Raw genomic sequence first — 12,656 nt, 5'->3', positions numbered from 1 at the left:
ATAACAAGCGTGAGATACTTGGTTTCATCAAAGATAAAGTTGTGGCTTATAACATGGTCACACAGATCTCCTGATCCATAGTAAGTAGGATGCTTGGGCAGCTTAAAACCATTCGGGCCCTATACGCCAACACCTCTACAGGGAACGGGGAGGCTGTCAATAGGGCCTTAGCAATCGGTTTGTCTTTTCCCTCTATCTTCTATCGCAGATCATTGATCGCAGCCACCAGGTCGGCCACTCCCAGGGTTGATTGCCCTGGCTCGACCAGTGACTCCACACTACCTTCAACTCCGGCTGGTTCTTCGGCCTCTCGCACGTCTAGAAGCTATCCTCCTCTAAATAACTGCTCGCTGTGGCTCTCCCTCAGGTCGCTCTCTACCCCTCCTTACTGATTGGACGGGGGAGCTGTGTCCGGCTCGACCACCCAGCCGATTTAGGGCTGACTGAGCCGGAGCTGCAAGGCCTAGCCGCGAGTGTACAGAGCGCACAGGTGGTGGATGACCTGGCGAGCGACCCTCCGAACGCGCAGAGTGCTTTGAAGCCACACCATTAGCACGCCTCCCTCTTAACAGGAATGGATTGCACAGGTCGCGACGGGGTAATGTTGGCTGCTTGACCCGTCCCACGTGCATACGCATCAAAGACCTGAGCCAACAGTTCTGCGAAAGTTGGTGGGACCTGAGCGGTAGGCGGTGGGGGGTTTTCTGTAACACCCTCGTTTTCTAACACTAGAGCCAAGATAAAATACTAGCTTTCACAATGGAATAAACACTAAACGGGTAATGCTACCGCCGTAATCACCTATTCTCGGATGACTACCGGGTTAAACTACTAAGATCACAACTTATTCAATATCAAACAATAAGGGTTAGGCAGGTCCAAACATCTATTTATCAAGCAACCCACAACATAACAAAGGACTACCTCAGGAATCTACAAACATTCTACTATATTAAGCAATCTAAAAGGTTAACTTCATTAATATCTATTCAAGTCTACACAAGATTAAAAGGATCACATCATTATCAACATAATACTAGTCTCAAAGGGTTACTAACTAAAGTCAAACTAAAACAATAAAACTATCAAGATAAAGACTCTAAACGTGCTCTCGTCATGCATCAATCCAAACCTGAAATTGGTTACCAAGAAAACAATGGAAAAGAACCCGGATAGAATAAAATGCTAAGTTAAACCACTCAACCCTGTAAAGTAGATATAGGTTTGGAAAATAGTGTTTTTGGCATTTACACATAACTATACACGTAGGATCACAGAGGATCACACAAATATTGATATATTTTTATATTTACATATATAGAATCACATATACTTATGTATACATATAGACATACCCACTAATTATGCATGTAGACATGAATAGACTAAACTCACATGCATGCTTACACAGTTAACAAATATCCTTTAAGTATTCAAGTACAAAACTGATAGAAGTGAATGAATAGGTGAGAGTAATTGGTACCGAAATCCACAAGTAAGTGAAGTACTAGCTGAATATCACCATGCTGAGTAAAACGGTTAGATAATAGCTTCATTTCAATTGTAATCATGAGTAAAGGAAGTATTGGAATAAGATTATCTCCATGTATATAAATAGATTTATATATAAATATCATTTAATATAGCTCTCACTCTTAAGAAAATATTATTTATTTTATAATACTGGAGGAAACTTAATCATTTTCATATGTATCATCAATTTCATCTGAATCATAAATCTCATGGATCATAACTGTCTCATCAATCTCATTTGTATCATCAATCTCATGGATCATAAATGTCTCATCAATCTGGGTCATAAGAGGCAGTGACTCCTCCCCAGCGAAGCCCTAGTGAACGATGCTTCCCACACAGTCGCCACATCTGCACTAACGGAACCTCAAGTGGGGAGATAGGAACTTCACGAATCGTGAATGAACCTAATCCCGGCTCGGCAATTATCGACCGACTTAATCTCAATCTCGCCCACAAAATCTCATATATCTTTTGGAATCAGGATCGTACCTTCAGTGTGCACACCCCCTAACTGGGATTCCAAGCCCAGCCAGCGGGTAGTATCTAAGCCCTAGTAACCTAGGATTTTTCGACCAAGCTACTTCATATAAATCCAAGATTTTTCGACCAGATTTCTTTTCATCATATATCTCATCATTTCCTTCATCATTCATTTTCATCATTTCTTCCGAAGGGACTATAGCCCAACAGGTCCTCCAAAAATATACTTTTTCCTCACATGAAAGATAGGGGTAGTATAGCATTCTAAAACACTTTCCATATTTGATGCACATTTTAGAAATAAATTATAGATATAGCATTCGAAAATAGAGAAAGGGATAGGTGATAGAAATATTAGTTTTATTTGATAAGGGATGGGCAAACATATATCATACAATACCATATCTATACATATATAAATAACGAGAATAAATATATAATGGTAGGTTTCTAAAATATTAAGTATTTATTGGCATATAACTCATCAATTTAGAAATCGGTGAGTAATAATTTCAAAAATGACTTAACACAGTCAATAGATGCTCACATACTTTAAATACATGAGATACTTATCAAATCATGATCAATAATTTCATAGGACATTTCATGCCATAACATACCCATAATGGGTTCAACAATAATGACTTACACCCATATAAACATATTTAACACTTTTGATAACACATGTTTGAATCATAATTAGGATAAAATGATGGTACATGCTTTGTTTTGAAAATGGTTTACACATAATCATGTCTAACATTTTTTGCCCGAACACATCAAGTCCTGAGCCGCACAAGTCACCCAAACCCGCAAAAACAAACCATGGCCGGACCCAAAAGTGGAAAAATTCCATTCTGCCAGGGGCCCTAGACCTTGCAGGACTAGGCGGCAGGGCTTGCAAGCCCTACCGCAAGTCCTGCGTGGTCTCGAGCGTGACTGGCAGGGCTCAAGGCCCTGCCATCACGCCCTGCCATGATTCATAAGGGACTGCCCTGCATACCTCCCAGGTATGCGGGGTAGTCCTGCATGAAGAATGGGAGGGTGAAGGCAGTAGCCTCATTCCTCCCCTGCTTCACTTCGAACAGCAACCATAACACACCAAATCAACAACAAAGCATTCCAATCATACAAATATCATAATCCCACAATAAAAACACTATCATAGCATCAATATACACCACTTGCATCACCTACAAACACATTATTTACCAACATCATCACACAAACAAATCCTATCAACAGTTAGGATAAAAATAATAGTTTGAGTTTCCATGGGTTATACCTCAAACTTCTAGCCTTTACCTCAAGATTCATCCATCTCTATCTCCAAGCTAGGTCTTCTCCTTCACCATCTTCTAGGGCTCCAAACCAAACAACACAAACATACATACACACATGCCTTCAGTGTGAGAAACTAGGGAGAAGAAAATAAAGAAGGAAGAAGAAAGAAGAAAGAGTGAAGGAAGCTTACTGCCAAGATAAAATCTATAGGTTGGCTTGGTGCTTTTGAAAGCTCAAGAGAAAAATGGAGAAGAGGCAAAGCTGAGTTAGTGTTGTATTTATAGGGTGCACGAAACCTTAGGGGATTTGATGCTGAAATGAACGGCTAGGAGGGGTAAAGGGGGAATTTCACGGGTTAAAATCTCGTGTTTATAATTTTTGGTCAAAAGTGGGTCAAGTTCCGATAAAAATATAACATAATAAATATGAAAATATGTTAGGTTAATTTTAAAATCATTTTTTGGGTTAAAAACAATTCTATCATATTCAAAGGTTCCTCTCATATTGACTTGGTCAAAGTTTTGGCAAATAAATATATCCCTTAAATAGGGCTTTTAAAACCATAAATAAATATATAAATAGTTTGTATAAAATTATTTCGATTTTAATTTTAAAATACAAAAAACTGAATGTATATGAAATAAATCTATATTGTTTTTAGGTAAAACAATCAACTAGGCAGAGATTATAAAGGATCTGATACCAAATGTTAGAATAAATATACAATCAAATACTTGTAAAGATCTAACATCTTCGCGGAAGCGTAATGATCAAGCAAAACTCCAGCCATAGTTGATACCTTTGTGTATTGCATTGTGAATAATCGTAGTAATAATTTATGCAAAGTAATTAACAATGTCTCCCACTTAATCTCCAGACAATATAGATGGTGTATTTCTGGTGTCTCGGAGCAGTGGCAGGACCTATTCTTTTATATCCTTATATGTCATCAATATAGGCTTTGTAACAAAAAATGTTATTTTCGTTACAACATTAATGCTACCACTTAATAGTCATAAAGTGCTCAATTAAACTTGCACCACATTACTTTCAAAAAAAAAAAAAAAAAAAAAAAAAAAAAAAACTTGCACCACATTAATGTTAGTTAATGAAAATATTGTTTACATCTTGACTTTTCTTTGTGTAATTCTATATGCCACCGCCTGGAAGACAAGAAAATAGGGCTTAAGTATTCTTCTCTGAAAAGATCTTCAACATAATAGATGTCTTGAACTTTAGCTCGAACTATCTCTTTGATTGGTTAAACCTTCGGTACGTCGAGTCTGTTATAAGACCTATTTAAACTAACTCTTTACGCTAGTACAGACTCTATCTACTTAAGTACAAGGCTGAATTAAACCTTAAGAAACTACTTTGTTCCATAAAACTTTAACAACACAGAGGGAAAAAGATAATTCTTTTTAAACTCCCTTTTCACAAATGATCATTTTATTAACATTTAATAAATTCTAATACTTGCGTCAGGGAAAATGTTTTGATTGCTGATTTGAGAATGCAATAACTCTATTTTTCCTATCTCGAAAATATCATTTCATCGTTAAAAAAATTTGCCAAATACTTCGATTAAATTTTAAAAATGGTAACCTCGTTTAAGTTCGTTGAAAGCATTGTATTTGAATGCTCAAATATATTGTGTTATAATCCATTTTATATTGGTAGACTGACTCTACAATACTCTCAGTACTCTTGGAAGATCGATAACGAATCGGTTTTATGGATAGTGTGCGGTACACACGACTTAAATTTATGCTATTTAGGATTATTTTTTCTCAAAAATTCGAATCCTATTGCTTTTTGTATTTTATTTGATTTTATCAACTTATTATTTCTACAACAAACAATTTCAAATTGTAATTGATGACAACCAAATCTTCTGTTAAGATTGTCTAAAATACGTCCGCATGGGTAGCTTAACTGGTCATAGGGATGAAGTTTGAGAAAAATGATCAAGGATCGAGTCTCACCAGCGACAGTGTGGGAGCAACCTCTCAATACGCAGTAAGCAATGGTCATAATAAGTTATATTTGAGGCTGTAATTTTAAAAACATATAACAAAGTTTGGACACAATGCAACAAATCTTATTTTAATTAATTAAAATATAAACTTCATAAAATGAATACATATCTTACTATATAAAAAAGCCACACCCCTTGGGAAAATAAATTTGATAAATAATTCCCGCCCTTGTGAGGGGGGGCTCATTGTACGCAGTAAGCAATGGTCACAATAAGTTATATTTGAGGCTGTAATTTTAAAAACATATAACAAAGTTTGGACACAATGCAACAAATCTTATTTTAATTAATTAAAATATAAACTTCATAAAATGAATACATATCTTACTATATAAAAAAGCCACACCCCTTGAGAAAATAAATTTGGTAAATAATTCCCGCCCAAATAAAACGACCGCGTTTTGTAATAAGTAGTGTAAAAACTATTTTGGCCTCTCATTTATAACTATTTTTTGGGAATTGTCACTTGTGGTTCAATGTAATCTTTAATATTTGAATAGAAATGAACAGAGGTCTAGCTTTTTATCTTCAACCCTTGGTTATCCTATTGATTAGGATTTATTGTTTAATTAATTTGTTCACACAGTTTAGAATTGTGTCTCTTTGTTATTCAAAAAAAAATAGCATTAAATCACATATCTCTTCAATGTCTCCAAACACAGCTATAAAAATACATTCTCACTTTACAGTTTCAAAAACAGCACAACAGTTTTTCAGATTGCAAATATAATCTTCGATCTCCATGGCTCCTCTCTCCACTACGGCGACTCATTTATTCCCTATGATAACAAGCAGTGCTATCAAGGTGAGTGTGTGTGTAAGTATGATATATATCCATGATAGGAAGGGCAGTGAAAGCATAAAGTGTAAGGTGTGTGTTTTTCATGGCAAAAGAAGTATGCATGTAGATATGTAATCTGTGTATAATACCCACGGAGTACAACATGTTTATAGGGATTATGCATTTTGCATCTTCACATTTAGCCTTTCCAGTGAACAAACTCCTCTTTGGAGTGTGAATACAATAACAAGATCATCTTATGGGAACACATTTGATGAATTCACCAGTGGGTCAATGGTGAATTGGTGATCAGTACCATTTATGATGTTTATGAGAGGAGACAAGTAATTGTCATTTTTTTTTGAAAGAAAAGTAACTGTCATTTTGTATGATACATATACTTATATATTCACTGTACATTTCATTGGAATTTTAAATTTGAATTTTTATTCATTAGGTTTGAGGTTGTAAACTCAGGACCATTAATATAAAATAGATTTGTGTTGTATTTCTGCCTAAATGCATAATTAGACAGAAAAGATTACATGCTATTTTTATTAAGAAGCTTACACCTTGGGGTGAGGGGTTGTAGATAAGGATGGTAATGGGCCATTCCTTCTATGGGATAGATACTGTAACAAACTAATATGCATGACAGCAATGCAACTGACGGAAAAATATCTGGAGGTATGTATTAAATCCACTTTCCAGTTTTAATGATTAACTTATTCTTTGTATATGTCTATTGTTTAGTTAACAAAAGAACTGCCAACAGAAATTTAAGCATTACGTGGTATTGCAATGGTTTTGAAGATTGCTTTAGCATTTTTTTTCTTATTACCTTATGAATGTGTATATTGTTAAGTCTTTATTATTCTCTCTGTTATGTTGATGCAGGAACTAAGCATGTTTTCAGTTACAGGCCATTCTACAAAGCAGCAGTAGTCAACTACGCTTAGAGTTTTTTGGTTCCAAAGTTTATTGTGTAGTGTATTAATAACGTTGGGTTATTGAGCATGAAACAAATTATGATTTATGTAAATTGTAAACTTTTTTTTTTTTGAGAAGTAATTCCTTTTTTTTTTTCTCCACTTAGAGATACCATCCTATATTGTAAAATCATTCTTATGTAGTCTTATTACAAATCATATATTGTAATCTGATGTAAAATTTTTAATAAATATTTAGTTCGTGCAAATAGTTCGTTAAATAAACTCTGATTAAAATAAGTTGAGTAATAGTACTATCATTCAATACCAAATGCAGAACAATTTAATTTCAATTTAATGTTTTTGTAAATATTCAATATTTACATGACCTAATTAAGTTATATTTGGGATGATGAGTTTGGTATTTTTGTTTAGTATTGCCCTTATTTAATTTCAAATTTTATTAAATTTATTTATTGTTTATCTTTTTATTTAGGAATTTCTGTAGGGAAATGAAGATTTGAATGACAGCGATGAGTTTTCATTAACACAGAGCTCAAAAAAGTAAGAAGTTTGTTGTTAAAGTTGAGAAAGTGAAGGATTTGTGAACTTTTTGGTTTGGTTTTTAAACATTGATCGGTTTAGGTGTGCTTTTAGACACTTATGCTTATATACATATATAAATATATATATATATATATATATATATATATATATATATATATATATATATATATATATATATATATATATATATATATGTATATGTATATATATATATATATATATATATATATATATATATATATATATATATATATATATATTTATATATACATATACATATATATATATATATATATATATATATATATATATATATATATATATAATAAGTATAGGGATTAGTTATATGGTCAAAAATTGCATCAATACCAAATTATACTTACTGATTTCTTAAAGTAGCAAATTATTACGACAAATTGTTCTTGATCAAATCTTATGAAACCTAAAAATATTATTTGAGTCAAATATGAATTAAGAAAATTAAGTAATTGTAACATTCATTTAAGTTTAACTCCAAACCACACACATTGTGATATGGTATATATGTATAGTTTATTATTATCATATATCCATTTCATTTTTGTTTATTACAATAACACTGTAAATTAAAATTTTATTTATGGACCGTGCATCGCACGGGTACAATACTAGTTGTAAAAATATCAACTCAAGGTCATTATTGTTTGATAAGAAGGAATATAATGATGCTCTAAATGACATTGGTTATGAATTTTTGTTATTTAAGGGAGATTGCATATGAAAGTTATTAGAAGTGGCCAACTAATCATATATGTGTAGGACTACATACTTCACTTCCCTTTCCCTTCAGCCGGCCGGCCTTAGCTTAAAGTGCACTGCTTAGATGACAAGACGATTCATAAACGATATGGGCGGATGACACATATGCATGAAATTCCTTGTCCTTGTCTAAATTGCACATAATTTCAGGATCCAACCCAATCCACACTTCTATTCCCCCATCTTCACTATCCACGAAAAGAGCAAGGTCCAACAGTGTTTGAGGCATGCCAATCCATATTGGCTTGCCCCACCCAAAATCAACTTCACCCAGGGGAATTTTACACAAACTACTTATACTCAAAACTTTTGTCTCACCTTTTTTGTAATCTACTATCTTTGATTGTTGAGATGTTATGGATCTGAGAAACCCACCCTCCACATGCATTTCCCTCACGTAGTCGTTTGAAACCTTGTCCATGGCTTCCACCACTCTTCCTACAAGTGACCGGCCAGTAACCGGTCCGCCTGCGGCGCCGCCATGGACTTCCCACACGGAGTCGGTCCCTTGGAGGATGTTGCCTAGGCATTGCGAAGGTAAGGGCGGGTTCAACTTATTTCGCAAGTTCATATAATGTGTGAGCAAGTGGGTCTTGAGGGTTGGCTTCGCCACTAGAGTTGCTCTTATCACTGCCGCCCATACGAACGCCGACAGCGACACCACTCGAGATGGACGGCGGTGGCGCTCCGATTGGCTGTACTGGTTCCTGATCCGCTCGGTATCCTGCTTGCTAAAAATATATCTTTTCGACGCGTATTTTCCCAGCTTCTTTTTCATTATTCCCGACATGACAGTGCGCATTGCCTGGACAATGGTGGAATTCCCCGGCGAGAAAATTGCGGCGACGTCCACGACGAGACCACCGCCGGGATTAGTGACCACCCTTTCCCCCCGGTTTATTGCCGCCATGGTGTTGTAAAAATTGGCCATCGCAATTCCATCCACCACCCCGTGCCAAGTGCAGAACGCCACCGCAGTTCCGCCGCACCGGAACCTGTTCACCTGAACAGCTGACATTGGCATGGCCGGATCAATAACCTCTGGGTACGGGTCAAGTGGAAGCAGCTGCCGTAGATCTTCCAGCTTCGGGTGCCGGAGAAACTCACCCAAATCGTAATTTGTAACATTTGCTCGGACGAAATCCGCACCCTCATCGTTGCACTCTATTGTTGATCCATCTTCAAGAAGCCTTCCGGCGAGCGGGTACAAGATAGACAATGTCTTAGAGAGGGATTCTTTGAGCTCATCATAATCGTGGCGACGAGGGCCGGCGCCGGAGGGGTAGAAGAAAACATGGGGCCCATAAAAAGGTCCAGCAAGTACGTCAAGGAGAGAAAGCTTGTAGTATCTCAAGGTTTGGGGAGTAGGTGAAGATGGCCTCACTTTCTCTTTCTGATAAACTTCAACTTTCAGGGCCATTATTATTTATTAGGGGGATGAGTTTCAAGCTTCAACAAATTTCATGGCTGCTTATGGTTACGGATGCTCTATTTAAATCCGGCGAGTTGGATAACTTCTGTTGCATGCAATCCTTAAATAATATTTTCTTATTAAAATGCATGTTACCCATTGGAGTTTTTTTTTTTTTTTTGAAAGCACACAGCCCATTGGACTTAGTTTTTAATAAATATATTATTTATAAATTCTATATAGTACAAAATAAATAAATAAATAAATAAATAAATAAATAAATAAATAAATAAATAAATAAATAACGAAAATGAGACTCCAATAATTTCTTATTATAAAAATAAAAAAAAAGGGTCAAATAGACCCTCTACTTTACTGAAAAAGGTTAATTAAGAACATTCCTAATAGCATATTTTAGAAGGTTTTTGGAACAGTAAAAACTAGGAACAACATTTTTAACAAATGGGAAGTCTAAATTTTGGTAACATCTTTTTCCTGCAAAACATGGGATTTTGCAGGTGAAAGAAAAAAAATTAAAACAGACTGTTAGGGATTCGCGCTCACGGACTGCTTGGGATTCGCGCTCATTGGACATTTAATTTGGCTTTAGTTGTTTTTATTTTTAAGCTGGCCAACCGCCAGTTGCTTTCATATTATTTTTTATTATTTTTTAGCTGGAAACGGTCAACTTATTTTTATTTTTTAAAGTTTTTTTTTTTATTTTGTTATTAAATTTGTACATAGTAAGAAAATTTGCTCTCTAGGGTTTGCTAGAGTCTCTCTCCACCCCTAGGGTTTTTCTAGGTCTTTACGTGATTTCTTTGGTTTTTTCCGGCAGTTTTCACCGGTATTTGCGTCGGCAGTCTCTAGATAGTAGCATGGCGTCGCAATAAAGGATGGTGTTGCAGCGCTAACTCAGCAATGGGCTGACATCGCCTTGGATGATGAAGAGGACAGTATCTTTAATCCGAACGGGGGGCCGACGATGAACAGCAAGCAGACGTTGAGCAGACATGGGGAGTTGTTGGAAGGTTTCTAATGAACAAACTAATCAAGGTGGAATATATGCGGCAAGTCATGGCCTCTGTTTGGCAACAGGTACGGGGGGGTTCAGGTTTCGGAGATCCAACCGAACCTGTTTCTCTTTGTTTTTTACCATGAGACGGATGTGCAGTATGTACTGGAGGAGGGCCCGTGGTTGTTTAATAATCATACGTTGGTATGTAAGAAGGTTCCAGATGGGGTGCTCCCGGTCGATGTGGTGCTAGACACGATCAATTTATGGGTACAGATACATGATCTACCCATGGGCTATACGGCTATACCGATTCTTGAGCAAATTGGAGATTTCATTGGTATTTTTGTTAAGCTGGATGACAGATTTATTGGGGCACCGTGGCTGACTTACTACCGTATCCGGGTTTCAATACCGGTAGACAAACCGATTAAGCAAAGGATGAAGCTACTAAAATGGGATAAAACAACTTGCTGGGTCAATTTTAAGTATGAGAGGCTGCACACATTTTGCTTTTTCTGTGGTATGTTGGGACACTCTTACAAGTTCTATCTAAGGGCTAGGGAATCGGCAATACCGGTAGAGCAATATCCGTACTCTGCAGATTTGCGTGTGGGAGGGAATCGGGGGCCACGCGAAATAGGTGACCAGGACTACCGAAGAGGCAGTCGGCAGAGGCTGTTGATCCGAGGGAAGTAATAGCGCGAGAGGCCGGGGAGGAGGTGACCGCGCTAGCAAAACGCCGCCGTGAGGAGGAGGAGAGGGGAGGAGACAGGCAGGAGGGGGGTAACAGTGATGTGACGATGTTGTATAGCTCAAAAAACTTGTTTATGGCAGGTTCTGGATCCCAGGCCCGCCCGACCCAATGAGTACTCTGAGCTGGAACTGCCGTGGCTTGGGTAATCCACGGACAGTTCGTGATGTGGTAGACATGGTGTCCCGTAAGCAACCCGACTTTGTATTTCTAATGAAGACTAAAGTGGGACGAGAGCACGCTGAGCAAATTCGTGTCACTATTGGTTTCGAGGGATTATTTTATGTTAACAACAATGGTTTGAGTGGTGGTTTAGCGTTGTTTTGGAGAAAGAATAGTACGACGAGACTTCTGAGTTACTCAACGAATTATGTTGATATTGAAGTAACTATCACGGGTCATCCAGCCTGGTGGATGACATGTTATTATGGTTTTTCGGAACGAACCAGGCGTACTAAGTCTTGGGATCTCTTAAGGGCATTGGCGGCAGCATCAAATCTCCCATGGACTGTTATGGGGGATTTCAATGATTTACTATTTCAGCATGAGAAGAGAGGGGGGAATTCGCGCCCGAATAGCCTCCTTCGAGGTTTTGGGGATGCTCTTGAGGATTGTGGTCTGGCCCAGTTACCAATGGCTGGTTATCCGTATACTTGGGAGAAGGGAAATGGGACAGTAAATTGGATTGAGGAGAGGCTCGACAAAGTCTTGGTTACGAATGAGTGGCGCAATATAGTACCGCATGCGAAGGTCACGAATTTGAGAACTAGGAAGTCTGATCATTCGGCTCTTTTTCTGGGAATCCATGAATCCCTAGGGACAAGTGGAACTGGGAGAAGGGGTTTTTGATTTGAGATGGCCTGGTTATATGATGAGGGGTGTAGGGATGTGGTAGAGCAGTCATGGCAGGAAGGAAGGGGTCAGGGTTTGCAGAACTGTATTGAGTACTGTGGGAACCGATTAACACGATGGGGTGGAGATCGATACCACAAGTATGGGAAACAGATTATGGAACTGAGAAAGGATCAACAACGCTTGAGGGGGTGCACTGATCCGGCCTCAT

At 37.3% G+C, this 12,656-nt stretch overlaps 2 protein-coding genes across 2 annotated transcripts in view; one reads left to right on the top strand and one right to left on the bottom strand.

Moving 5' to 3' along the window:
- The window catches only part of LOC109166957 (vinorine synthase-like), a 29,244-nt gene extending 19,372 nt beyond the window's left edge, over positions 1 to 9,872 (bottom strand). Inside the window, exon 1 of the mRNA XM_019315860.1 lies at positions 8,874 to 9,872. Within this exon, the coding sequence (XP_019171405.1) occupies positions 8,874 to 9,833 (960 nt within the window). The 5' untranslated portion in view covers positions 9,834 to 9,872. The remainder of the gene's footprint in view (positions 1 to 8,873) is intronic.
- A 1,258-nt stretch (positions 9,873 to 11,130) lies between these two features.
- Positions 11,131 to 12,442, top strand: LOC109166988. Its single transcript, XM_019315888.1, has 2 exons — positions 11,131 to 11,534; positions 11,677 to 12,442. The coding sequence occupies exons 1-2, from the start codon at positions 11,131 to 11,133 to the stop codon at positions 12,440 to 12,442; spliced, it is 1,170 nt and encodes a 389-aa protein (XP_019171433.1).
- The last annotated feature ends 214 nt before the right edge of the window (positions 12,443 to 12,656 follow it).

Source organism: Ipomoea nil, unplaced genomic scaffold (genome assembly GCF_001879475.1).
Source record: "Ipomoea nil cultivar Tokyo-kokei standard unplaced genomic scaffold, Asagao_1.1 scaffold3142, whole genome shotgun sequence".
NCBI classification, from domain to species: Eukaryota; Viridiplantae; Streptophyta; class Magnoliopsida; order Solanales; family Convolvulaceae; genus Ipomoea; species Ipomoea nil.
This window is presented reverse-complemented; position numbering and strand designations above follow the sequence as displayed.